The sequence below is a fragment of the Betta splendens genome, chromosome 5, assembly GCF_900634795.4.
Source record: "Betta splendens chromosome 5, fBetSpl5.4, whole genome shotgun sequence".
Taxonomy (NCBI): domain Eukaryota; kingdom Metazoa; phylum Chordata; class Actinopteri; order Anabantiformes; family Osphronemidae; genus Betta; species Betta splendens.
Genome location: NC_040885.2, coordinates 20,322,682 through 20,347,946, shown reverse-complemented (window position 1 = coordinate 20,347,946; position 25,265 = coordinate 20,322,682). Strand labels below are relative to the sequence as shown.

At 44.4% G+C, this 25,265-nt stretch overlaps 5 protein-coding genes across 9 annotated transcripts; 2 read left to right on the top strand and 3 right to left on the bottom strand.

Moving 5' to 3' along the window:
- Positions 1–215: 215 nt before the first annotated feature.
- On the bottom strand, positions 216–6,079 carry tsen2 (TSEN2 tRNA splicing endonuclease subunit). Of its 2 annotated transcripts, XM_029150950.3 has the most exons (13): positions 5,712–6,079; positions 3,296–3,362; positions 3,184–3,223; positions 2,903–3,115; positions 2,071–2,094; positions 1,827–1,986; positions 1,453–1,527; positions 1,248–1,298; positions 968–1,112; positions 856–892; positions 637–748; positions 486–575; positions 216–415 (listed from the first exon to the last, which is right to left on the bottom strand). In XM_029150950.3, the coding sequence occupies exons 1-13, from the start codon at positions 5,880–5,882 to the stop codon at positions 356–358; spliced, it is 1,245 nt and encodes a 414-aa protein (XP_029006783.1). In that variant the 5' UTR covers positions 5,883–6,079; the 3' UTR covers positions 216–355. The 2 variants fall into 2 exon arrangements, with proteins under 2 accessions (XP_029006783.1, XP_029006784.1); XM_029150951.3 differs by lacking the exon at positions 2,071–2,094.
- Positions 6,080–7,221: 1,142 nt separating this feature from the next.
- On the bottom strand, positions 7,222–9,210 carry mkrn2os.2 (MKRN2 opposite strand, tandem duplicate 2). Of its 2 annotated transcripts, XM_055508923.1 has the most exons (5): positions 8,712–9,210; positions 8,486–8,619; positions 8,363–8,412; positions 7,608–7,776; positions 7,222–7,465 (listed from the first exon to the last, which is right to left on the bottom strand). In XM_055508923.1, exons 1-5 carry the CDS (start codon positions 8,757–8,759, stop codon positions 7,222–7,224), a joined length of 645 nt encoding a protein of 214 aa, XP_055364898.1. In that variant the 5' UTR covers positions 8,760–9,210. The 2 variants fall into 2 exon arrangements, with proteins under 2 accessions (XP_055364898.1, XP_029007783.1); XM_029151950.3 differs by having other exon boundaries at positions 8,486–9,210.
- Positions 9,211–9,881: 671 nt separating this feature from the next.
- mkrn2os.1 (MKRN2 opposite strand, tandem duplicate 1) lies at positions 9,882–11,500 on the bottom strand. The gene is made up of 5 exons (XM_029151951.3): positions 11,366–11,500; positions 11,050–11,277; positions 10,628–10,674; positions 10,290–10,458; positions 9,882–10,210 (listed from the first exon to the last, which is right to left on the bottom strand). The coding sequence occupies exons 2-5, from the start codon at positions 11,268–11,270 to the stop codon at positions 9,997–9,999; spliced, it is 651 nt and encodes a 216-aa protein (XP_029007784.2). The 5' UTR covers positions 11,271–11,277; positions 11,366–11,500; the 3' UTR covers positions 9,882–9,996.
- A 458-nt stretch (positions 11,501–11,958) lies between these two features.
- Positions 11,959–16,494, top strand: mkrn2 (makorin, ring finger protein, 2). Of its 2 annotated transcripts, XR_003786029.3 has the most exons (11): positions 11,959–12,127; positions 12,732–12,860; positions 12,989–13,116; positions 13,543–13,671; positions 13,749–13,924; positions 14,087–14,152; positions 14,414–14,562; positions 14,934–15,044; positions 15,122–15,266; positions 15,353–15,591; positions 15,804–16,494. XR_003786029.3 is itself a non-coding variant. In XM_029151949.3 (10 exons), the coding sequence occupies exons 1-10, from the start codon at positions 12,102–12,104 to the stop codon at positions 15,518–15,520; spliced, it is 1,227 nt and encodes a 408-aa protein (XP_029007782.1). In that variant the 5' UTR covers positions 11,959–12,101; the 3' UTR covers positions 15,521–15,761. The 2 variants fall into 2 exon arrangements, 1 of the variants encoding a protein (XP_029007782.1); XM_029151949.3 differs by lacking the exon at positions 15,804–16,494 and having other exon boundaries at positions 15,353–15,761.
- Positions 16,495–16,587: 93 nt separating this feature from the next.
- On the top strand, positions 16,588–25,236 carry si:ch211-236d3.4 (protein FAM107B). Of its 2 annotated transcripts, XM_029151954.3 has the most exons (5): positions 16,588–16,863; positions 21,149–21,224; positions 23,300–23,498; positions 24,400–24,559; positions 24,688–25,236. In XM_029151954.3, exons 1-5 carry the CDS (start codon positions 16,840–16,842, stop codon positions 24,802–24,804), a joined length of 576 nt encoding a protein of 191 aa, XP_029007787.1. In that variant the 5' UTR covers positions 16,588–16,839; the 3' UTR covers positions 24,805–25,236. The 2 variants fall into 2 exon arrangements, with proteins under 2 accessions (XP_029007787.1, XP_029007788.1); XM_029151955.3 differs by lacking the exons at positions 16,588–16,863; positions 21,149–21,224 and adding an exon at positions 21,845–21,994.
- The last annotated feature ends 29 nt before the right edge of the window (positions 25,237–25,265 follow it).

Below are 25,265 nucleotides of genomic sequence, written 5' to 3'. Positions count from 1 at the left end.
TTTTCATGTGTATAGTAAGGTGATGTATTTCATGTCTTAGGATTGAAGCCCGGTTCACCATAGCTATGATAATGCATTAATGTTGACCTGCAGTCTTTGGACCAGGAGTTTGCTCTGGCTTTGGACTGGTAATCATGCTGCTTTAACCTCACACTGGGCTTGAACAGCAACCTAACGTCCCTCTAACAGAACTTAAAAAACTTCATGGCCCCATACTGATTCAAACAGACAAGCTGCTCCGCTTTATTAATAAACACAAACAAATATCATCAGTCCTTGTTCATTCAGTCTTCTCCATAAGGTTATCTGTTTATTTATGACCAACATGATGTCATCACAGAGAAAATCACACAGATCAGAACTCATCCAGCTCTGCTCGCTCTCTGGAGGAAATCCACCTGCTGACAATTACTTCCTAGGAAGAAAAAAAACATCTGATTATCCATCCAGGCTAAATAAAAACTGTTCAGAGATCATTTTATTACCTGAACCTTGAGTCTGCTCAGACACTCAGGTGAGTCGAGGTCAGGCTCTGATAGGTCTGCTGGATAGATGATGTAGCACAGCATCAGCTCCTGTAAAACAAACAGAAACTCAGAATCTAGTTTGATCAGATTAACTCTGAGCAGTTATTACCTTGGAGACGTTGGTGGTGATCCTGCTAAGAGCCGCCAGAGAACGCCATGAGAATGGACGCAAGGCTGAGCCCGCGAACGCACCATTCACCCGCTCAATTATCACTGAATAACTGCAGCAGGAGCAAAGGACAAACTGTTGCAGACTAAACCACATATGAGGACAGTGAAATGAAGTAGGAATGTTTTGGGGAAGTGAGGATGGTTAACGTGACTCTACCTGGCGTGGTAGAAGGGGGGTCCTTTCCTGTACAACACTGAAACAGAGAGGTTGACCATGTCAAACAGGATACTCGGTATCTGTGCATTTAAGGTGAGACTGGGTGTCTTACTGAGGTCGGAGCCGTACTTCACCGCCCCACCTCCTTTGGGGACCCAGCCCCTGCTGCGAAAGTGGTGATAAGCTGCGTACGAGCTAATGAAATCCGGGCGCAAAGAACAGAACTTCCCCCACAGCTCCACGAGTGACAGGGGTTCCTATCCAACCAAAGCAGAACAATGATGAGGTCAATTCTGAGATATAAAAGAAACAGATCTGATTGGTTGAAGTCTGAATAATGGAAAATTTAAGCAAAGACGCAACGTGAGTTCCCTCTGAACCCTTCTCCTCACCTGGTGCAGGAAGACAGAAAGGCATCCCAGACTGTAGACCAGGAAGAAGGCCTGAGGTTGGAGACAGACAGAGACAGAACCCACCACGGGTAGAGGTGAGATAAACTGCTGGATGCAGTTGGACCAATACTAGCCCATGTTCTGCACCTCTGGTCGAGTCCTCATCTCAAACAAATTCACATTATGATAGTAATACTGCTTTTACCTCCTCAAGGCTGAGCTGCAGGTATTCTGACAGGGAGTACGGGGCCGGTCGAACCTCCCTTACCCCCCCACTGTCCTGCAGACACAAGACATGTTAGATCTTTATTAATTGTTGTCGTGTTAATTCTCAGTAAATCAGCAAGTTCAAGTTTTTTATTGTTGCCTGTATATAATTGTGGTATTACCACCATTATGATGTTGGGGACCATGAGGGCTTAACTTTACTTACTTAACTTTAGTTGGCCTTATTGGAGAAATGATGGAAGCACTGATTTTAGTAATTAAGTGTAATGATAACACATTTTGTGGACATTAATGCGGACGGGACTCTGAGAGTCACATTAGGAACAAACACAGGTTTAGATCAAGACTCACCTCATTGTCAGGGACCACCATGAAAAAACCAGGACCCAAAACTAAAGAATCAGGATCAGGGTCAGCGTCAGAGTTGAACTCACGCTCAAGGTCAGGGCGGGAATCCGAGTCCTGGTCTGGGTCAGGGTCGTAGTTGGGGTTCACTTTTTGTGTCTCTAAGCTAAAGAAAAGTTGAAACAAAGATCCCTTGTCATATTTGTTGCTCAGGTTTTCTTTGTGTCATCAGATTGTATCTTTATCTTACTTATCTCTCTTTATCTTCACTGAGCTGTGGAAATGGACAAGTGAAAACAAAACAGAAGCATTAAAATTAATTTGGACATCAGTGTCTCCAGAATAATGATCCCCTACAAGGACAAGCAGTTAGACAACACAGTAGATGGCTCAAAAGCCCCATCCAAACCTTCTGAAAGTTTGAAATTCATCTTGTAGGTTTAGAAGAGAGAAAAAATTGTTTCATGGCAAGTTATACACAGCTAGGCAAAATATCTTGCAGTGGTTGGAGAGTTGCGCTGGTTCAAATCTAGCCGTAGGAGTTGCAAAACAGTAACATATGTGCCGGTCCAAGCTCAGATAAATAGAGGGGTTGCGTCAGGGAGGGCATATGCCATAAAAACTTGCCAATAACAACCCTGCAGTCATTCGCTGTAGCGACCCCTGACTGGAAAAAGCCGAAAGGAGTTACCTATATTTTTAAAAAGGCATTTCTTGCTGTGAGGCAGAAAAGTCCTGTGTTTGATTCCAGGACCAGCCAGGTGTTTTTTGCGTGAAATTTGCATGTTCTTTCAGCATCTGAATGGTTTTCTCTGGGTACAAACTGGTGACCTGACCAGAGTGAGCCTCCCATCTTGCCTGATTGGACCCGTGCAGGACTCAGCGGCAGAAGATGAAAAAGACAGAAGGAGTTAAGTGGAGTCACTCTTGGGATGTGTGTGTACAGGCGGGCGTCCCAAGCTCAAGAACTTCTCCACCCAGGACAGTCATTCCCCACATGCCACCTTAGAGACCCTGTTCACACACCGGGCCCAGAATCGCAGCGCAGTGCTAACCCCCCGGTCAGCAGTCAGCAACTTTACCTGCAGCCTCTTCTGGCCTCTGGCTTCATCTCTGACACCCTCCTCTCTGGTGCAGTTTTCTCTGTCTGTGTATCCCCCTCCCATCCCATTTCCCTCAGCACATCCTCCATTTCTACTGGCTGGGAGAGCTGGTGCAGCATTTGACTGACAGTCTGTTCATTTGATCCCTGGGTGGAGAGCGCAGCTCCTGCCCACACGAGCAGCTCCTCATACCTGGGGCAGGAGAGGTACATGAGCTATGAAGTCATCATGTATACAAAATAGGATGTGATGTCACTCACCTGGACTGGGAAACAACAGGTAGAAACACACCTTCATATTCTGTAACAAAAAAGACCCGTTAGTTTGCACCACATCTGGACAAAGAGGTTGTCAGTCTGGATGTAAACTTACGCTCCCATTGGTAAGAGAGGTTGTGATCCGGCCTAGCTCTGGACAGCACACCTTTCCCAAAATAACCCTGAAACACAATGAACCTGATCAGAGACCTGAGACAATATTAAAATCCAGACTTAAGTCCTGTCATTGTCACCGTCTTCTGGAGGACTTGCATTGTGGATGGACCCAAATCCAGTTTTACATAATGTGGATGAGCCCAAACATGCAGATTTGTTTCTTTGTTGATCACGTCACAGCAGATACATGAAGAATTTAAATTAGAATTCCAGATCAACAGAAATGATCCCTGAGTTGGTCCAGAAGCAAGTAACTGGCCAATTGAGCACTTGTTGCTATGGCAACAGGTCGTGGGAAACTGTAAACTTGGTTGCCGTTTTTGGGGAAAACCTGGGCTGATAAGAGACAGCATCCATCCCACGTTGGGCGGAGCTTCTCTGCTCTCTAGTAACATGGCCATGTTGCTTAGCCTCCCTACTCCGTGACAACTCAGAGTCGCAGTCTTACACGCAAGTCACAAACAAATCAAAGAGGAGTGACTTACCAGAATTTAATAAACATTAAAACGATTCCTCTTACTAAACAAAGTAACAGTAAGTTAATAAAGTGTGGTTTATTAAATATCAGATCTCTCTCATCTAAATCCTTGTTAATACATGACTTGATAAGTGACCATCACATAGATCTGTTCTGTCTCACTGAAACCTGGCTGCAGCAGGATGAATATGTTACTTTAAATGAGTTGAATCCAATGAGTCACATCAACTCTCATCTATCTAGAAGTACAGGTCGAGGTGGAGGTGTAGCAGCCATTTATAACACAAACTTATTAGTTACTCCTAAACCTAAACATAGTTATAACTCATTTGAGAGCCTCACTCTGAGCCTTTCTCACCCAGACTCTAAAACTCAGAAGCCAGTTGTGTTTTGTATTGTTACTGTCCTCCTGCTCCATATTCAGAGTTCTTAACTGAATTCTCTGAATTCTTATCTGACTAAGTTCTTAGCACAGATAAAGTCATTGTAGTGGGATACTTTAACATTCATGTAGATGTTGACAGCAACTGTCTCAGCACTGCTTTTAACTCCTTAATAGACACTATTGGTTTTACTCAGCGGGTTAATGAACCCTCTCATTTGGTTTTGGTTTTAACCATACCCTCGATCTTGTCCTGACATATGGGGTTGAAATTCATAATTTAATAGTCCTTCCCCAAAACCCTCTGCTAACCTACTATTTCTTTATAACTTTTGAATTTAGCATAATTGACCTTACAGTAGCTGGAAAGAAATCTTACTATAACAGATGTTTATCTGACAACGCTGTAGCCAGATTTAAGCAGATGATTCATCATCTTTTGTCTGGTAGCTACACAGAGGAGAACAGTCATCTTAATCCTTTTGAACAGGTTGACTGTCTTGTAGATGATGATGCAGCTTCTCTACGTACAATGTTAGACACAGTGGCTCCTCTGAAGAAGGCAGTGAATCAGAGGAGGTTTGCTCCGTGGTACAACTTAGAGATCCGCAGCCTAAAGCACAGGACCAGACAACTAGAAAGACAGTGGCGTTCCAACTAAATAAATGTAAATTGCATAACATGAAAGGACAGTCTAATAATATATAAAAAACCACTTTGTGCTGCTAGAAAAACATATTATTCCTCCTTAATTGAGGAAAAGGTTTCTTTTCAGCACTGTAGCCAGGCTGACTAAGAGTCATAGCTGTGTTGAGCCTACTATCCCCTTAAATCTCAGCAGCAATGACTTTATGAACTACTTTACTAATAAAATTATCATCATTAGAGAAAACATTCAGCAGCAACTTCCTCCAAATGACAGAAATCACCCTCTAGATCTATCAACTTTAAATTTACCAAGTTCTCTGTCTTACCTAGACAGCTTCTTCCCCAAAACTCATATGGAGTTAACCTTAATGATCAACTCTTCCAAGTTGCCCACATGTCTTTTAGATCCAATCCCAACCAGATTACTTTTTACCTTTAATTAGCTCATTCATATTAAATCAAATCAACCAATCTTTACATTTAGGCTATGTATCACAGGCTTTTAAGGTGGCTGTGGTCAAACTTTATTGAAAAAACCTACCCTGGACAACTAGCCAACTATAGGCCCATTTCAAATTTACCCTTTATTTCCAAGATTCACATCCAGCCTGGTTCTGCTGGAGGTTTCTTCCTCGTTAGAGAGGGAGTTCTTCCTCTCCACTGTTGCTGGCAAATTAAAGGCTTGCTGTATGTGGGATCTTTTGTGTTAGTTGTGTATGGTCTTAAACCTTACCCTGTAAAGTGCCTTGAGATAACCTTGTTGTGATTTGGCGCTATATAAATAAAATAAAAATTAATTCCATTCAATTTCATCCAGACACCTGGAAAACTGTGTGTGACTCAGACCTGGTTATGGATCTTCTGGATGTGTTCTGGATTACAGATCAGCACGTGCTGGTTGATGAGGTCCGCTCGGAGCTCGCACTTCTCCTCCGGGCACCGAACGACCGGCAGCGGAGCTTCGTATTCCTCCTGAACACGAGGCCGCCGTCGGGGTGGACGAAACTCCGCCTGCATACTGGACGGCCCTGGATCGAATCAGAACTGGTCGACCTTGCGGCAGCAATTTACTAAGCTTTAAATACTTGTGGTTTAACGTTGTTTGTGAATTAGCGCGACGAATTGTCCTTCCGGTAATATAGTTAACCGGCTAACGTTTTCATGTGTCACCCATTCACAAACTGGCCGGGTTTATTTTGCTGACGGACATTGTTGTATTACAGAATTCGTGTCCGGGTGGAACTAGTGAAGTCTGTCAGTTCCTCCTGTTTCTGTTTATGTCTTGGTAAAATTCTGCTTAACAATAGTGGTTTAGACTGAGATTTAAATAACTGACTTGAAAAACTCACATTACTTTGGTTTGTTAAAACAAACCAAACAACAGAAAATTCTATTTCTTTTCTATTTTATTGTGGACAGATTTAATTACAGAACATAAAAGGTTCAGTTTGTTGCTCATGTACGTGTGACGGCATCAGTATATTGCTGATGCCTATATATATATATATATATATATATATATATATATATATATATATATATATATATATATATAGACAAGACCCAAGGTGTAGACTGTGCAAAGAGGCTCCTGAGACGGTCCAGCACATAACTGCAGGGTGTAAGATGCTGGCAGGGAACGCATACATGGAACGTCATAACCAAGTGGCTGGCATAGTCTACAGGAGCATCTGCGCGGAGTATGGACTGGAAACCCCAAGGTCAAAGTGGGAAACACCTCCCAAGGTGGTAGAGAACGAGCGAGCCAAGATCCTGTGAGACTTCCAGATACAGACAGATAGAATGGTAATGGCGAACAAACCAGACATTGTGATGGTGGACAAAGAACAGAGGAAAGCCGTAGTGGTGGATGTGGCAATATCAAGCGATGGCAACATCAGGAAAAAGGAACATGAGAAACTAGAGAAATACCAAGGGCTCAGAGAAGAACTGGAGAAGGCTTGGAAGGTGAAGGCCACAGTGGTGCCTGTGGTGATCGGAGCACTGGGGGCAGTGACCCCCAAACTGGAGGAGTGGCTACAACAGATCCCTGGAAAAACATCCGAAATCTCAGTCCAGAAAAGTGCAGTCCTAGGAACAGCAAGGATACTGCGCAGAACCCTCAAGCTCCCTGGCCTCTGGTAGAGGACCCGAGCTTGGAAACGGATGAGACCACCCGCGGGGGGTGAGAATAGAGTAGTATACACAAATAACATTAAGAAATATTTTCTATTGTAAATATTGTTATTATGTATTTCCAGATGTCAATCATTGCTGATCACTTTATGAGTAACTAAACCCTGGGACCTTAGGCTGCACATTAATGAATGCCATGTGTCCAAAATTGGACCAGAGTTCAAAATGCTTCAGGTTGGCCCATTGTGTCCTCCTGGGAACCATCCTGGCGGTTTACCATGTAGTACTGGTGTTTCTGGATGTTCTGGTACAGCGTTGTATATTTTGACACTCTCCTCATTTTTGGCAAAATAAAGGTCTGAGTGAACGTCTCTCTGGTCAGTGGGCTGCGGCCCTCCACTGCCAGGACCCCGTTGATGAAGCACAGACAGAAACTGAAGCAGTTATGATGGTCCTGATCGAACCTGAGACACAAACAGGTAACAGAAAAGGAAATGGGTTAATGGAGGAACACGACATTGTTAAAAACGGCAGGAGATCAAAAACAGGTGAAGGGTTAGACAAGGAGACACAGGGCAACAGGACATTGGTGGGGTCTACATGTACCTGTGCCAGGCAGGGTCCCACATGGGCCCTTCAGCAAAGCGCTCCAGGTACTGGTCCCACTGAGCCAAAAGGGGAAACATGTCGGGTCGAACCAGAGGAACACTAACACAGCGCTCCCAACCAGTGTGGTCTTTGCGGACCCCCCCCCGAGTGTAGTTGAAAACCACTCCTACAGACATACACACAAAGAACTGCTAGTGTTAGCATCTAACCACAATAAAGTATTGCTTCATTTGATTGCCCTTCATCAATTTGACAGTAACTCACTTCATAAACACATACACATAATACATTTACATGATATATACACATATATATATTCTTATATATACACAAATATAAGAATTTTGAAATGTCTCCTAGACTAAGTAATGTGATCTTTCTGCCTGAGTCCAGTCAGACTCTGCTGCAGCAATGTGAATCAACTAAAGAGTCATTGAGTCAAACTGTGAGCAGGGAGCTGGAGTTGTTCAGCCTGGAGGGAACTAATGATGAGTCATGGTTCAACAGTAGGAGTAGGTGGTTCTCAAGATTTTCTTAACATGTGATATAAAAGCAAATCCAAAGCTGGAGAGAATTCATACAGATTTATACCATTTAAATGAAGAGCTTTTTTTCTAATGGTTCTGTTTCATAAATCAGTAAATACATTGATTGCTGATGAGATTTGAAGGATATTACGCTCAACACAGCTACAGTATGCCTCTCAAAGCTGAACCCAATCATGGCCTAGTTCTGGTTACCAATCTACCAACCTTTGGTACTGGAGATGCCAGTGTGCAGATCTGATGTGCCATCAAAGTCTCTGAAGAACAAAGCCTATTATTAGACTTGACTGGTCAGATAATACTGAAACATCTGCCCGTGTCTGTACTTACGTGTCCTGGTTGTTGTAAGCAGGTGCAACCACAAGGCAGCAGGACGTCTTGTGTGCATTGGTGAGAGGCGAGGGGAGGCTGACCGGTGCCTCCTGCAGCCTGCTCCCCCTCAGCTCCTCTGCACAACTTGGACACTGTTCTGGCACAGAGAAACAGAAAATGTCCTTGTGGCAGTGGTTGAACCGGATCACAGTATGTTCCACCTGCTGCTCCATCTCCTCAGCACCTCGTCTTCTCTCGTAGTTCTTTGTTCAGCGCCTCCTCTCCTGTTCATTCCGTTTCCAATTCCTCTACTTTCCTGTCTCTCTGGTCCAACGGCTCCGCCTCCTTTCCACAGTGTCACACCTGGTCTCCAGGTAACAGCCAGTCAGATGGCATGGTTGTGCTGCTCCGATCTATCTAGTTGCTGCCTGTGTCATGTGATCTGTCTCACTTGTTGCAGAGTTGCTTTGAAAAGGTGGCCAGGTAATATGGTATTTTGGCATGTTGCTATGGAAACCCAAGGTTATGCACCTTTCAGCTCCCCCTTTACTTTCTGCTGCATCACTGACACATATTAAAAACAATTAAATCAATATTAAATAATGAATCCTTTTGATACCAAGATTGTACATTTATTAAAATGTCTAATTAAAGCCTTACCACTTAATGTAGCATTTACTTTGCTTAGTGGAATCGGTTATACTGTTTTTGTATTGAGTAAGAAGAGCTACCATACCTTTAAAATAAGAGCTGATCAGATTCAGCTGACATGTTGAGCCTTTTTCCATCTCACCTGTCAAACTGACCTGGCAACTCAGGTGTCTGTTACAGACACAAAACACTCGCCTGCCACTACCCCGAAACATCAAACACCATTTTACCTAAATATGTAAATGGTAAATTAACGTTACACTTTAGTTTATCTTTTCTTTAGACTCCAGAATGAACACAAGTTCTTTATTACAGTCCAGAGACAACTGTTATTCATCACAACAACTCGTGGTTGATGTGAAACCTGCTCACGGCAGTTTCCAGGATTTGTGATTGTGCAGTGTGCAGAAAATCTTGGAACCACTGCTGACTGACACATGCACAGAGCACTTTAAAGCCCCTGCCTACAGTACCTCAAAGGGTGCCACTATCAATAATAAGACCACAATACGTCTAGTAATATTCCACAATAGAATATTACTAGAGGCTGACATAAAAGCTATGGCGTAAATATGCTATTTGTACTTCCTCGCTTTTATTTATTGTTGCTGCTGTTTTTATTTCCTTACCTTGTGTGTTTTAATTGTTTAAGTCAAGTATTCCAAACCAAGATTTCGTTATATGTATGTATAATGACAATAAAACTCTTCTGATTCTGATCTGAAGTGTGGCGCAGCCAGACAGATTGAACAGGCAGTTTAAGCCACTTTGAGCAGTTTACTGAATGTAGGAGGTATGGCTGCAAAAGTCACACAGAAACCCATTCGGTAGTTTGAGGTTCTTGGTAAAAAATGTAGGGACCAAAGGGGTTAGGTAGATCAGACCATGAGAGAGGTGCAGTAGTATCTGTGCTGACATATGTGCTCGTACATTGACAAATATCTGGAGGCCATCTCCATCTTAGGTAGGACATACTGAGAGGTGAAATGTTCTCTGCTGATCAGCCCCTTGCCCTCTGACCTCATCACATTGTTGACAAAGCTCAGAGCAAAACCATAACAACAACTCCCAAACTCCCGCTGCTCCTGAAACCTGTGGAGACACAAAAGAGCTTTCATAGCTCCACCTGCTGATGAGAAATTCCAATATCAAAGCGAATCACAGCCCCCACCTGTCTGCCGTCCAGATGTTCAGACCACTAAATGTCTCCAGATGTTTGTCCCACAGTGTCCTAAATCTGAGGCTATCGTCACCAGGGGACAACAAAGGAACGACAATGCTCTGCTCCCATCCCACCTTTTGACACTGGACTCCCAACTCTGTGTAGCTGAACACCAAACCTGGAGCAACACGATAAAAAAATAAATAATATTTCAATAATAATAGAAAACAAAAAATTATAAATAAATAATAATAAATAAAGTAACAATATAAAACACAAGAAACAGAAATACTACTAAACGCATTTACAAAACAGTAAGAGTATAGCGTTAACATTGGAACCTTAACCTCGAGAGCTGGAGATGCCGACATGAAGCTCTGAGTCGTTCTCTTCACTGTGGAGACAAACAACATAAAACGTCCCGGAAGAGTTGAACAGAGTAGTTTTAAACTAGGTTTTGCCATCAAAAACTGAACTAGACTTTTTCGTTTTTTGCCACCTGCTCACCTAATGTCACTATATGTATGTGTTGAACAAAAAGAGCAAAGAAGCATTTGACAAGGCTAAATTCAACTGTATGGTCAAGATCAGAGCCGAAACACGCTGATCAGGTTTAACGTTCGCTTTGTGCTGTACATATATGAATTTACTTGTATATAAAGTACTTTAGCCAACAAGCTGCAGTTTTTAAATTGCATTTATATGTTCTGTTTATTTTTTCTGTCAAAATCTGGATATTTTGTCCTGATGCAGGGACCAAAGGGCGAACCTTAATCCGGCCACTCCGTGTTGGGACGTGATGAGGAAGCTGCAGGCCGCTCGGTGTCCGTCTCGGACCGGGGTCCGAACCCGGACCGGAGCCTCCGTCAGGCTGAACCGCACCGCCTGGCCACACAGCGGGCACAGCAATAACGCAGGACCCGCAGACTCATCCAGCACGTAGACGGTTAGGCCGCAGTGTCTGAACCGCAGTAGATCTCTGCGTTCCATGAGGACTCTAGACAGGTGATCAGGTGGGCAAACCGGAAGTACACAGGTGACGACGCAGCTGTTTAACGTCATTAAATAATATCTATCATACGTACAAGTCAGAACAAACGGTGTGGCATGTCGGTACAGTTCTGTCAAATCTGAAAGTTGAACTGGACACGTTTTAATTTACGAATTTTAACTTAGGATTCGTATCAGTTACTCCGATCGCTTACAGGATACGAGTACAGAACGGGATAGAGGAAGTAAAGGCCGAACATACTACAACGTACAAAGGAAGGCGGGAACACTAATAGGATGTAGTAGGAATTGGAGGAGGTTGAGCAGAACCAGAATGCGGTTTGGGCGTACAGGACTTAATAGCACAAAGAAGATACTTAAAAGCATGAGACAGGAGAGTGTGAATGTGGAGCGGAAGAAACAGTAGAGCACGTAATAGTCTATTGCCCAAAGCATAGGACTCAAAGGAAAAGGATGATAGAGAGCTAAAGAGTAAATAAAGCAAAGTTGGAATTGGATATAATATTGAATTTGAAAGCAGGTGATATGGGGTAAAGAGCTGTAAAGAGGAGACAGGGCTGATAAACCAATAACGGAATGTTAGATCACTGAAGTGTTTTTTTTTTTGTTTGTTTGTTTTGTTTGAGGTTAGGAAAGAGAGTTGATGTGTGGATACAGTAGGTGGCGGTAATGCGCTGTAGGACGCAAGCTGCCATAAAAAACAAAAACAAAAAGAAGAAGAAGATTGTGGTTCGTAGTCGGAACGTTTTGGATGGGACACCGAAGTGGCATCTGTGAGGCAATCGTAGAAGCCGAAATTCTGCGGGGATCATGAGCACCAAACAGGTGACCTGTAGGTGGGTCCGTGCATCGGCGTGTCAACTGTCGGTCTGTTGCTCACCTGTCGGTCTGTTTCCTGCCTGTGTCACTGTAACCGTCTTAAGTCACGGCGAACGCGTTCACCCCCTGCTAATGTTTTTAGCCCCGCCTAGCTTAACCTGCTAACTAACTAATTTATTACTGATCAACTCCGTTTTTTGACCAGACAATTTATTGACTCTCGGTCATTTATAAATAGTTTATTTTAGTAAGTTGCTCTCAAACCAGTCGCTTCACATCAGGTCAAACTCGTTGTGTTCGGTAGTAATGCATGAATTTGATCCTCTAGGTCAGCGGTGTAAAACTCTGGCCACTCTCTTTCTGGTTCTACAGCTCTCTCTGTCCCAGCTACCAGTGTTCAGTCAGTCAACAACTGCTTAAGCCAACTGACACACCTGATCAGGCTAATCAGCAGAGAGACTTGGGAAACCAGCAGGGACTGCTGCAGTTTGACACACGCTTGAGGACATTAAACGGGTCCTTGAGTTTCCCAATTGTCAATTCAGAGCAAGACATTTTTGTAGCTTGCTGGTATTTTGGACCGCCCTTTGGATCAGGTGTAACGGGTGCGCTGCATTTTAGGTACTTCATCCACGGCGTTTGCAGAGAGGGTAGCCGCTGTCTGTTCTCTCATGACCTGAACAACAGCAAACCCTCCACAATCTGCAAATTCTACCAGAGAGGAGTGTGTGCCTATGGAGACCGCTGCAGGTAAGTCCTCTCTAAAGTTCAACTGATGGGTAATATCCAGCCTACTTGCTGCATACTTGACAGGTAAACTGCTGGATGTTGAATGTGTACTGTATATATATGTTGCTGCACCCCTCACCTGTGTGCAGGTATGACCACGTCAAACCGTCCAGAGGGGCATCAGGAGGAGCTGTGGAGGATCAGCCAGGAGCAGGAGGGGCTAGCAGCGGGGCTTCAGTCCGAGGCGTGAAGAAGACGCTTGTCCTTAGAGATGGAGGTGACTGATTGTACACATGTCTGTCTCTGAACTGCCCTGCCCTGCTTGGAGGTGTTTTACTTCTTTTAGTGATCTAGAAGAGAAGAATCCCTGGTTTCACCATGCTCATGAGTTGTTTGGTGACTTACATTTATTTCTATGACCTAGCTAAATGCAGATGTCACATTTTTTTCACAACTGTGTCAAGTAAAATTCCACTTCTTCTGTTCATTTGTTGTTTTCACAAACCAGAACCACAGCACTAATAAGCAGCATGTTTCTTTAATCTGATGACATATTATGGTAATTTTTTGTACTATGTAAATGTTATGTTTGTGGCATTGACTCCTGACACTTGCTGCTCAGTAATTTCAGGTGTGATGCCAATTCAGGTTTTGTTTTTATACAAAACAACATTAACATTGAAAATCTGTCTGTGAGTTCTAGGTGTTAATAGTGTATTCGGAAGTCCAGCAGACAGTCTGGGATCAGAGGTAGAAGCATCAGCATCAGCAGCTCCTCAGTCGTATGTGGATGCCATCAGGACAGGCCTGGACACCTCAGCACAGGAACAAGGTCAGATGAAACAATTTTTTATTGGTTGGATAACAGTTTAAAAGCTGATGTCATAAATGTTTGTTTATGCTCTATAGCCTTTTCTGCAGTTGGCGGGGCCTTCCAGGACCTCCCTCAGCTGTGTCCATACTCTGCGGCTGGATACTGTTACTATGAAGACAGCTGTACGTATCTTCATGGCGACCGGTGTGATGTGTGTGGGTTGGATGTGATCCACCCCCACGACCCAGAGCAGAGGAGAGCACACGAGAAGGTGCGCGTGTGGAAAATATAAAAAATATTTAAGTGAGGTGAAGTTCATTGAAATTTTTTATAAAGTTTTCTCAGGAAAAGCAGAGTGGTCGTCATGGCAGCATTTTAGCTTATGTTTTTATTAAACTGACGAGTTGGACACTGATGATGTCTGTGTCTGCAGATGTGTTTGCTGGCCTTTGAAGCCGACATGGAGAAGGCGTTTGCAGCTCAGATCAGCCAGGACAAGGTTGGTTGAGTCCTAATCTAGTGTCAGATAGTGGTCAGGTCACAGGTACCCTATTGGTTTCCTGCTGTCACCCAGGACCCAGCTTCTCCTGACACTATTTGTTTGGCCCAGCAGCTGTAGTCTGTCCCGCTCAGGCCCTCTGACCTGGGATTAGTGCAGGACCTAGTGTTACCCACATGAGCTTCTTCTGCGAGGTGCAAAGCAGCCTCCCTAGATGTGAACCCAGTTCTGATGCTGTAAAAATTATGTGTTGTTGTTTAGGTGTGTTCGATCTGTATGGAGGTGGTGGTGCAGAAGGCGAACCCTTCGGACCGCAGGTTCGGGATTCTGTCCTCCTGCTGTCACACCTTCTGTCTCGCCTGCATCCGACAGTGGCGCTGCACTAGAAACTTCAGCAACAAGATTATTAAGTAAGAATTCTGCAAAGACCAGAGTCTGACTCCTGTTTAATCTCTGAATTAGTGGCAAAGGAAACTCTCATCAGACCTGTCAGTTAGGAGAGGTCAGGTTTTCGCTTCTCTGTTTTGCCTGAGTTACCTCAGTCAATGTTCAGATTTTCTGAACGTCTCCTTAATTGTTTTGAATGAATTGACAGAATCTCAACTGTAGCAGTCGGTTTATGAATGAAAATGATCTGGTCTCTGTGACGGCCTTTAATCCCAGAACGTCTGAAATGTCAGGATGAGTCCGACAGTGTTTGTTAGTTTGGTTCAGTGTTTGTAGAGATGAGAAGTGTGACCTGTGGACCTGGGTCTGTGAGCTGAACATGGCTCTGTCTCAGATCATGTCCCGAGTGTCGGGTCATCTCAGAGTTTGTCATCCCCTCGGTCTATTGGGTGGAGGACCAGGACGACAAGGACCATCTTATCGAGCTGTTCAAGTCTGGAGTCAGGTGAGCTTCTGTCTGTGTGAGCAGCCTCCAGCATCATTGCAGCCAATTCCAGTTTTTCACTGGTTCTGTGTCCACAGAAAGAAGCCCTGTAAGTACTTTGACCAAGGTCGTGGTTCCTGCCCATTTGGAGGGAAGTGTTTGTATCTTCACGCATTCCCAGACGGAACCCTAGCAGAACCCGACCGGCCACGGAAACAGATGAGCTCTGAGGGGAACGTTCGGGTCAGGCATCACAACGTCTTATGTGATTCAGAGTTCTGCTGTAAATCTCAGGATCAAACTCAGGCTCTGCTTGTTTCTCTGTCTAGTTCATGAACAATGTCAGTCTGTGGGATTTCATCAAGGAGCGTGAGCACCAAGCGGCTCTGTCCCTGCCGTTACTCGATGAAGACATCACTGAGCTGAGAGAACTCTTCCTGCAGATGTCAGGTCCGAGCCACGAGGATCCGGACACCACAGCCTCTGCGGACCAGTAGAGACCCTACCAGACTCGGCCGAGTCCTCTGGTCTCTATGGTAACTGGTGACAGGACGTCTGCACCTCAGCTGTAAATTAAGTTCATATGTTTGTAACAAAACAAATAGTGGCATTTAATTTATTGTGATAATAATCCAGACTTATGTGACACAGCTGCTCCTGTCACTTTATTTACATTTAGATTTATCCAAACGTGCGTCTGAACCACTCAAACAATAAAACTTCATGAAGAAAACGTTATTTCTACTGATGTTTTTTCTTTCACGGCTCTGTCAAATGCAGATGAGGCTCATCATCCTCCTCCTGTTGAGCCAAGCACAGCTTTGGTTCTACCTCCTGTCTGCAGGTGGTTTGAAGCCAGCTCCTCCTGTCTGGAAGCCCTGGATACAAGTAACAGGAGCTTTTATCCTTAGGCTTGAGCTGCTCATGCCTGCTCTAACTGCTCTTTTAAATTTGACTGTTTAACAACAAACTGCATCACTGACCCACAGTCGTCTCCAGAACACAATAATGGCTGTGGGAGTTGATAAAGGGATTATAGTGTTTGGTTCCTCAGACTCATGGCTGGTTGTGTTTCACACGCAGCTCAGAGCCAGCTGGTCCACATCCATTCTGCTTCACAATCGATCCAGGTCATTTCAGACCTGGATGTTTCAGCGGATGGGACAGGCACATGTGGATCAGAAGGAGTTGTTTTCCCTGCTGCTGCTGCTGCTGCTGCTGCTTGGAGCCTTTGGACAAACTGTTTTATTCTGTTGTTGGACACACAACAACCTGCACAACAACCTGCTACAACCTGGATCTTGGTGAACAGAAATGTTCCTTGTGTCCGCTGCAGCCAGTTCTCCTGTTTATTCCTGACCTGGACTGGTCTCTGTACTGGACCCAGGATGAGAAGAGGGTCATGATCTTGTCCAGTTTATCCTAACCCAGGCTGGTCTGGATCCTCATAATTTCAGACGAACCTTTACAGGTAAAATAAAGTTTCTTCAAACTCAAACACTCTCTGTCGCTCTCGCTCTCTTGTCAACAGTCATTACATTAATCCAGTCCAAGCACCTTAACTCCTCTCAGCGAGAGCAGGGAGTCAGGCATATAGCAGGTGGCAGAGACGCCTCCTCCTCTCAGTCAACACTCAGGCTCGGCTCAGCTCGGTCCGGCTGCTCTCTCCTGTCCTTGGTTTGCTGATATGAAGGTGGACAGACTGCCTTGTGGTTTGCCAGGATAACGAGCTGTGAAGAACACGAGGAAGAGGAGGCACTGAGGCTTCTGGGATAAAGACAGACAGAAAGGAAGAGTGGACACACAACTGGGAAAAATGGGAGCAGCATACGGGAAGAAGGTCAGTCCAAACTGGGTTTTCTCTTTGAATGGAGTTGGAGCAGGAGCGGCTGCTGTGGCAGCTGCTATGGCTCGTTAGTTCACATCCATGTTGTTGTCTTTCCTCCACCTGAACTTCTTCACTTCTGGATCTCAAGTGTGATTATGAAATAAATCCAACTCTCTGAACTCTGCATCAGTGGACAGTTATGGGCTGATGTTTGGTTCTGTCAGGTTGCTCCAAAAAGGAATTCAAGGAGAAATAAAATACCTGAACTGTCAGATTTTGTTTTCATAACACACTTCACCAACACATGAAGCATGAAGATGTGATTGACACCTAGTGTTCTGGATGTTTTCCTCTCGGTTCTTTGTCAAAGGAAAATTCCATAGGAATGAAAACAAACCTTAAGTTTGAGGAATGTGCTTCCTCAAATACCCAGAGTTTTAGCTTCACCACAGGAAGTCCACATTTGGACATCATTGGACAAATATTTGAATAATGGGGCGTGACGCAGCTGTCGATGAGGGTGTGTCTGTTACCATGGTGACCCCCCCCCCCCCACACACACACACATCAGCTCGTTAGACTATTTTTAGCTGGAATCCTAAGGTTTCGTGTGACATCGCAGGCTTTCTCTTTAGACTTATATGGGAGCGAGTGTAGCAGTAGAAAAGCAGTGATGAAAGTGTAGTTAAGTGCTATTACTGTAAAAAATCAGAACAGAACCAAATGTCATCAGCAGGTGCTGGAACAACCGCTTGAGCTTACTTGACACGTTCACAGACCGCAGGAAAACAGCGTGTTACTGTGTTAGAAACAGAAGCCAGTCACACACTCAGCGTGGGTCCAAAGCATCCCTGTTATTCTGGTGCCGACCAATCAGAGCAGAGGTTCAGTTCCGCGAAGCCATGTGTGAGTAACTGAATCAGCTCTGAAATAGCAGCGGTATTTGCAGCTCCGCTTACGTAACTGGGCTCATTAACGAGCTGCAGCGACACACCAAGATCACTGAAACACAGAATACGTGTTCAGGGAACCAGGTCTGTGGGACCCGGTCCAGTCGGACCAGAGGCGGATTATGACCTGCAGAGAAAATCCCAGCAGCTATAAATAGCGAAGACGGTAACAGGAAGTGACCATTAAACAAACGACATCAACCGACACTGATAAATCAGTCGTAACTACTTCTCAGGTAGGTTGTGAGACAGAGGAAGAACCGACAGAATGGAACCGATCTGGCCGTTGTTTTTTAATTTCCAAATGGACTGTTGCTGTTTGTTTGTTTGTCACTGACCTGTCTGTCTGTCCTGTGACGCTGCTCGGCGACCAGCAGGTGGCGCCACTTTATTCTCCTCGTTCAGTTTAAGTTTAACCAAAACAAAATGAAAAATCGTGTTTCTGCATATAGTCAAACTGACTAGTTTTTAATAAATGTCCAAAGCATTATTTTGATCCAAGGTCTTTTGTTTATACGTGTTTTGATTGTTTAAAGGAATATTTGAATCAAATCTTTATCAGTTCTAAGTAAAGTTTATATTTTGCTACTTTAATCGGCGGCCCGATCCAGAGAAGTTTGACCCTATGAAGTTTTCCCACCCAGCTTTGCTTCTGCAGTAAACAGCTCGGCGCCCCCCTGCTGGGTCGGGGGGTGTTGGAGTCTCTGAGACAGTGGAGGCCTTGTCACTACGCTGACGCCAATCGAGTGCCTAGCAACCGATACAAAGTCTATTCAGTCAGACAGGATGTCGTCCAACTGACCTGGAGTTTGACAGGAGAAGAACCGCTGAGAAACACCCGCAGAGGAAGAGGGAGAGAGGAGGACCGAGAACAACTGAGCAAGTTGAAGAACTAGATGCTGCATGTTTCTTTGTGTGTATGTTCAGCAGTTGGCTCTGGACCCATGACATGATCAGTGCAACCTTACACTCAGTCTGAGCGACTCTGACCTGACTCAACAACTGGACCCGAATCAACACTTGGACCCAACTTAGCAACTGGACCTGACCTGTTTCAACAGCTGTACCTGATTCAACAGCTGGACCTGGCCTAACTCAAAACCTGGACATACTTAACACCTGGACCTAACTCAACAACTTGACCTGACTCAAAGCATGGAGCTGACTCAACAGCTGGACCTGACTTAACAGCTTGACTTGTCTCAACAGCTGGACCCGACTCAACAGCTGGACTCAATTCAGCAACTTGACCTGACTCAACACTTGGACTCGACTCAGCAGCTGGACCTGCCTGACTCATCCTCTGGTCCTGGCACAGCTTCACATTCACATTGTTGTCTCCAAATCTTGATATGTCTCATCCTGTTAAACTTCTCAATCCCAGATGGACTTATCTAGATTTGAAGCACCCTGACTCTGATATACTGAACCCTGTTTTTTTCTACTGGTTCTGTAGTGCAATTCAATTCAATCCAATTTTATCTATATACTGCCAAATCTCAACAAAGCTATCTAAAGGCACTTGACAAGTTAAGGTTTAACACCTTGTACAACTAAACCCAACAGATTCCACATACAGCAACCCTTTAATCACAATTTGACAGCAACAATGGAAAAGAAAAACTCCCTCTCTAACGAGGAAGAAACCTCCAGCAGAACCAAGCTGGATGTGGGCGGCCATCTGCCTCGACTGGTTGGGGTGAGAGGATATCGAGAGAGAAAAGCACAGCAACAAGCAACAACAAGCAACAACAGAGCACAGGCAGGACGGTTGGACCAGAGACTGGACACAGGATGGTTGGACCAGGGACTGGACACAGGCAGGATGGTTGGACCAGGGACTGGACACAGGCAGGATGGTTGGACCAGGTACTGGACACAGGCAGGATGGTTGGACCAGGGACTGGACACAGGCAGGATCATTGGACCAGAGACTGGACTGGACACAGGCAGGATGGTTGGACCAGAGACTGGACACAGGCAGGATCATTGGACCAGAGACTGGACACAGGATGGTTGGACCAGAGACTGGACACAGGCGGGATGGTTGGATCCGCAGCTGCCCATCACAGACCTATAGCTCTGAGTCTAATGATACCTGTAGGTAAGGAGAGAGAGGGGGAGAGAGAGAGCGGTTTGTCTAACCGCTAACAAGGTTAGTTAAACATGGAAACGATGGGAGGTTATTGGACAGAAGAGGTAAAAGGAAACAGAGAAGCTCAGTGCAGCTTAACTAAGAGATGGTTCCTGTGACTAACAATCATTGCCAGTGACCTGAACCATCTCTAACTATAAGCTTTATCAAAAAGGAAGGTTTTAAGCCTGATCTTAAAGGTGGAAGGTGTCTCAGCTTCTCGAACCTGAAGAGGGAGCTGGTTCCAGAGGAGAGGAGCTTGGAGCTAAAAGCTCTGCCTCCTGTTCTACAGCTGTTAGGACATCCTATGAATAAGCAGTTACAGTAGTCCAGCCTAGAGGTAACAAATGCATGAATCAGTTTCTCTGCATCGCTCTGAGTGAGGATGCTTCTGATTTTAGCTATATTTCTAAGATGGAAGTAAGCAGTTCTGGAGATTTGTTTAATGTATGATGTAAATGACAGATCCTGGTCAAAGATGACACCAAGGTTCCTCACAGTAGAATCTGAAGCCATGAAGTTATGCCATCCAGGGTGGCTATCTGACTCAATAGTGTCTCTCTGTAATTTTTAGGCCCAGCGATAAGAATTATGGCTTTATTTGAAATTAGTTGAAGTAAGTTTTGGGGCATCCAGGATTGTATGTCTTTTAAACAAATTTGAATCTTGACTAGTTGATCATTTGGTTCCAAAGACATATATAGTAAGTATCATCAGCATAACAATGAAAATTAATAGAATGCTTCCTAATAATCTCACCTAGAAGAGACATGTACAGATTGAACAGTATTGGACCAAGCACAGAACCCTGTGGTACTCCATGACTAATCCTTGTGCATGTGGAGAATTTCTCATTAACATTAACAAACTGCAATCTGTTTAACAAATAGGATTTGTTCCGATGCAATATTCTAGTTTGTAATAGAGCGTTTTGATCAATTGTATCAAATGTAGCACTAAGATCTGACAGGACAAGGACAGAGAGCAGACCATTGTCTGAAGCTAAGAGAAGATCATTAGTGACTTGAGCTGTTTCTGTGCTATGATGTTTTCTAAATGCATCGACGAAGTGAGTCGAAGTGAAAATCTTCGTACAGTTTATTCTTAGCCACGATTTTTTAAATATAATACTGGATAAAAAGTAATACTTAGACAATAATAGTTGTGTGATATTTAACTTTTGTGGATCTATATTCTTTCGTCTCTCTTCCAGAAAGCGTACAGCATTGACCACGAGCCTCCACCCAAGCAGCCGTGTGCAAGACATGGAAAGCAGCCCAACAGCCGAGGTACATTTGTGTTTGTTCTGTTTGTTTGTTTGTTCGGTTTGTTCCCTTGATGGATCCAGACATGAAACCACAGAACCATCAGCTGCTTCCACAGGACAAAAAGACACAAGCTTGGTTTTGACCTAAAGTTTGTTCTCCTGCTTTATCTACCCACAGGTTTGGGCTAGTTTGAGTCTTTTTGGTTGTTTTTAAATATTAAGGACAAGGAACATGCAAACTCTACTGCACAGAAACAAGACCAAGCTTCGGTATGACAGACACCCAGTGCAGGTCTCTGAGACCTGGTTCAGTCACTCGCGTTGAGCCTCTGAAGCTTCTTAATGACACAGAAACAACCTTCCTTCCCTCTGAGAGTCCGAAACTCAGCTTTCTGACCATCCATCCATCAGGGACCTACTGACGGTTCAAGCTTGTTCAGGGGGCGTACAATAGTGGTTTCAGCTTCACTGCCAGCTGTTTGTTCCCCTCAGGACCCAGTTTGGCGCTGTTCTGATCCAGTGTTTCATCCTGGTTGGGTTCTAGCTCCATCCTCTGTCTTCCACTCTTCTGTGCTTCCTGGGTTCAGACTCTGGTTGTGTTGACACTTGTTGGGTAAGACCGTTATAATGGGTCACAGAGGAGGAGTGAGAGTGAGGGAGGGAAACGCTGAGGATCATGTGACTAGACTCAGAGGAGTGGACCCACACGGCTCACACAGAGCCAAACATATGAGGATCAAATGGAGGAGAATAGGATCGGCAGCCCAGCCAGGGACAGCGTGGTAAAGTCTGGTAAGAGCAGAGTCAGATCCAGTAATGAACTGATTGAGCTTTGTATCAGGATAAAGTTCTAAGGGATTTAAAACAGTGGTTAAGGGTAATAAGTTCCTTCTGTGTTTACACTCATTTGAATATGTGTGTGTGTAAATGCAAGAACAGCTGAATGATTTTTAATTAAAGTTGTTTCAGGTGATTTATTTGTTAATAGTCCTGGTTCTGATTTGTCAGGAACAGATCACTTAGTTTTCACACGCTGGGTTTTCACTTCAGATACTTCATATAATGTTCATGTTACGGATTTAGTGTTGTGATAACTGAGATTCAAGGTGCAACCTGGACATGACTGTAGAAAGCAGCTGAGGCAACGGAGGCAGTGACACTGACTCAGAGCTGGGTTTGTCTGGGTTCAGCTCGGTCCACGCAGCAGGTCAGTGGCTGCACAGCATTGATGTGAGAGTTCAGATACCGACCTGCCAGGTTTGAACCGATCAGTGAGTTTATGGACTCAGGATCAGTGTGAAACTGCACAGTGTGTGTGGATGTGATTTACTTGAATGAGTTCCTGACATTAACATGATCCCTTTGGTTCCGGCTGAGCTGCAGTCGGACGGGCTGTAACCAGATCACAGTAGAGACGTTGTGTGCCCGATCGATCACCAAGGAGTCCGACTCTCTCAGTCAGAGACCAGAGCAGCACCGTTGGATCTGTACACTGCTCTGAGAGCTACTGGAACACGTCAGACGCTGTTAAGCTACATTTTAAAATCATCTTAGAGCCATCAGTCATTTACCTTAGAGCCTGTACTAATGCTGACTGGATCCAGGCAGTGCTGGTCCTCCTGAATCAAATCCAGAGAGTTCAACCTGTTTGCAGTAAATATTTGTGCATCTCTCTTGTTTTGGGATGCAACGCCTCTGAGGTAAACCAGAACCAGGGCAAACCCCTGCAGCAGGTTCAAGATCAGCTCCGGCCGTGTTCAGATCTTTGGCTGATTCAGTTCAGCAAACATCTTTTCACTTTTCTGAAATATGTAGCAGCGCTGGAAGTCTTCTCGTGTTGCACTGGAGAAAGCATCTAGTTGTGTGAAGTGAACTGTATGAAACCTGATCCAAGTCTCCCAGAATATCTGAGGACCCAGATCAGATGCCCGATAATCTGTGTCCCTGAGACACAAAGGAACATGGTCAGACTTCATCATAATGTTCTCCTCATGTTTCCTGGAAACGCAGAGTCTGTGTCCAACATCATATGATCTAATATCAGGGTCTCGGTAACTACGTGTTTCTGATGTTGTCTTCTGTGTCTTGTCTCCACAGCCTCAGCATATCCCGACCTGCAGCACTGGTCTGATGGTGTCCACAGGAAACCATCACCGTTAACCAGCTATGTCACCCAGCCCGACTACCTGGATGGAGACGACGACGACCTCATCAAACCCAAGAAGCTGCTGAATCCAGTCAAAGCTTCTAGAAGTCACCAGGAGCTTCACCGAGAGCTGCTGAGCAGTTGCAAACGGTACAAAGGGGCAGGATGCTCCCGATAATCAAGGTCAAAGATCATTGTGACCACATGCGTTTCCCAGTTGTCTTGAAAACTGCAGCTTGTAAACATAATAATAACATAAATGACATCAGGCACGGCAACAGCACAGATGGTAACCTCTAAACACAAGGTTGGTGATTTGAGCCCCTGCCATGGTCGATATGGTGATAAGTGTCCTTCGGCAAGACACTGAATTGCTCCTGGTGTTTCAAGTGAGCGCCTTGCTTGGCAGCCACTGGCATCAGTGTGTGAATGTGAGAGTGCATGGGTTAATGAGACTACTACTGTAAAGGATCCGGGAAAGAGTGTATAATGCTACTGTATATAAATTTACCACATAGGAGCAGACACAAGGAGTCCTCACATCAACGCTCCAGGTTGTGGAACATAATGCGTTCAATGTAAAATATGTCCACAGACCCACATCAGCCTTCTCTCAGATTCCTCTGCTGTCTGGCTGCGTTCTGTCTCCACCATTGTTGGACGATTTCGAAGACTTAAGCCAACGCTGCTAAGCAACAACAGTGCAGCTCACAGACTCGCGAAGCCGAGGATGCTTCACCTCATTCACTCACCGATTTAACACTGAGTAAAAAGAGGGAAAGATTCAAAGGTGCTAAAGAAAGAACAAAAGCACCCACAGTACTCAGGAAGAAGCTTCATATATTTCATTTCAGTACTATTGCACTATTTCAGTAAACAACCACAACAATGTATGTGAATCTGAGTGTCATTGGTTCAGTCTGAGAAATATTAGAGCAGATCAACCTATTTATTTTGTGCCCTGGAGCACAGCGTCCTCTGCTGCTGTCAACACAAAAACACAAGCTGGGTCCGGTCTGGCCTCACACATGGCTTATATGCATTTCGACAGAGGGGGTGTGAGCGTGGAGATGAAACCGGAGCTGCAGAGAGTTCTGGAGTCGAGGAAGCGAGACCAGGTGATCAAACAGAGGAAACGGGAAGATGAAACACAGAGGAAGGTTTCTCCACTGGAGGCCGAGCTACAGAAGAGACACAAAAAACTGGAGGAGGTAACACGCACACACACACACACACACACACAAAGCTGTGTAATTAACCACTATGCTAATGCTGGTTAATGCTATATTGGTCTTGTCCTGGTGGTAAATGTTTTAGTCTGAGATATTTTCTGTTGCAGCTGGAAAAGCAGCAGGAGAAGCAGCAGGAGGAAAATCTGAAAGCTCCAGAGTTTGTGAAAGTCAAGGAGAACTTGAGACGAACATCTTTTCACAATCAAGAGGAGAAGAAGGTGTAGAGACAAAGTTGCTGTCTAGCAACTACACACTTACATGAATGTGATGATCACTAACATCTGGCCAGATGTTTAAAGACTCGAGCACTTTAAGGATTGAGCTGAGACGGTCCTGAGCTGGACAAATATGACATCTCTGCTCAGAAGAGACACTTAAACAAGTAAACATCTCATTATTAGAGACAATGCTTTGATCATTAAATAATTACACCCATTTCTTTTACAAATAGCATCATACATCTCTATGTAAAGGTGTTTTAATTCATATCTGCATAATCACAGTTTATATGGAGATGTGTCTATGACATATATTTCCGTTTCATTTTATATTAACAAAGTACTGAAATTTGGAGGCGTTTGTGGAAGACATGAATGCAAATGAGAAACCAGATTAATATTTCTGACATTTTCATAAACATTATGTATACATTCTGACTCTTGTGACTGTTGTCATAATTATTTGT

Bases quoted from the DNA above. Each gene is read 5' to 3' on its own strand.
- tsen2 (XM_029150950.3), bottom strand. From the start codon at position 5,882: ATGCAGGCGGAGTTTCGTCCACCCCGACGGCGGCCTCGTGTTCAGGAG. The intron at 1,987-2,070 runs GTAAGATAAAGA...ACTTTTCTTTAG, and splicing joins GTGAAGATAAAGAGAGATAA to CTTAGAGACACAAAAAGTGA. The intron at 576-636 runs GTAATAACTGCT...TTTGTTTTACAG, and splicing joins TCACCACCAACGTCTCCAAG to GAGCTGATGCTGTGCTACAT.
- mkrn2os.2 (XM_029151950.3), bottom strand. From the start codon at position 8,700: ATGGAGCAGCAGGTGGAACATACTGTGATCCGGTTCAACCACTGCCAC. The intron at 8,413-8,485 runs GTAAGTACAGAC...TTTGTTCTTCAG, and splicing joins GCTTACAACAACCAGGACAC to AGACTTTGATGGCACATCAG. The intron at 7,777-8,362 runs GTTGGTAGATTG...GTATGTCTGTAG, and splicing joins TGGCATCTCCAGTACCAAAG to GAGTGGTTTTCAACTACACT.
- mkrn2os.1 (XM_029151951.3), bottom strand. From the start codon at position 11,270: ATGGAACGCAGAGATCTACTGCGGTTCAGACACTGCGGCCTAACCGTC. The intron at 10,675-11,049 runs GTTCGCCCTTTG...TTGTCTCCACAG, and splicing joins CACGGAGTGGCCGGATTAAG to TGAAGAGAACGACTCAGAGC. The intron at 10,211-10,289 runs GTGGGGGCTGTG...GTGTCTCCACAG, and splicing joins AACATCTGGACGGCAGACAG to GTTTCAGGAGCAGCGGGAGT.
- mkrn2 (XM_029151949.3), top strand. From the start codon at position 12,102: ATGAGCACCAAACAGGTGACCTGTAG. The intron at 12,128-12,731 runs GTGGGTCCGTGC...GCTGCATTTTAG, and splicing joins ACCAAACAGGTGACCTGTAG to GTACTTCATCCACGGCGTTT. The intron at 13,925-14,086 runs GTGCGCGTGTGG...CTGTGTCTGCAG, and splicing joins AGAGGAGAGCACACGAGAAG to ATGTGTTTGCTGGCCTTTGA.
- si:ch211-236d3.4 (XM_029151954.3), top strand. From the start codon at position 16,840: ATGGGAGCAGCATACGGGAAGAAG. The intron at 21,225-23,299 runs GTACATTTGTGT...TTGTCTCCACAG, and splicing joins AAAGCAGCCCAACAGCCGAG to CCTCAGCATATCCCGACCTG. The intron at 23,499-24,399 runs GTACAAAGGGGC...GCATTTCGACAG, and splicing joins CTGCTGAGCAGTTGCAAACG to AGGGGGTGTGAGCGTGGAGA.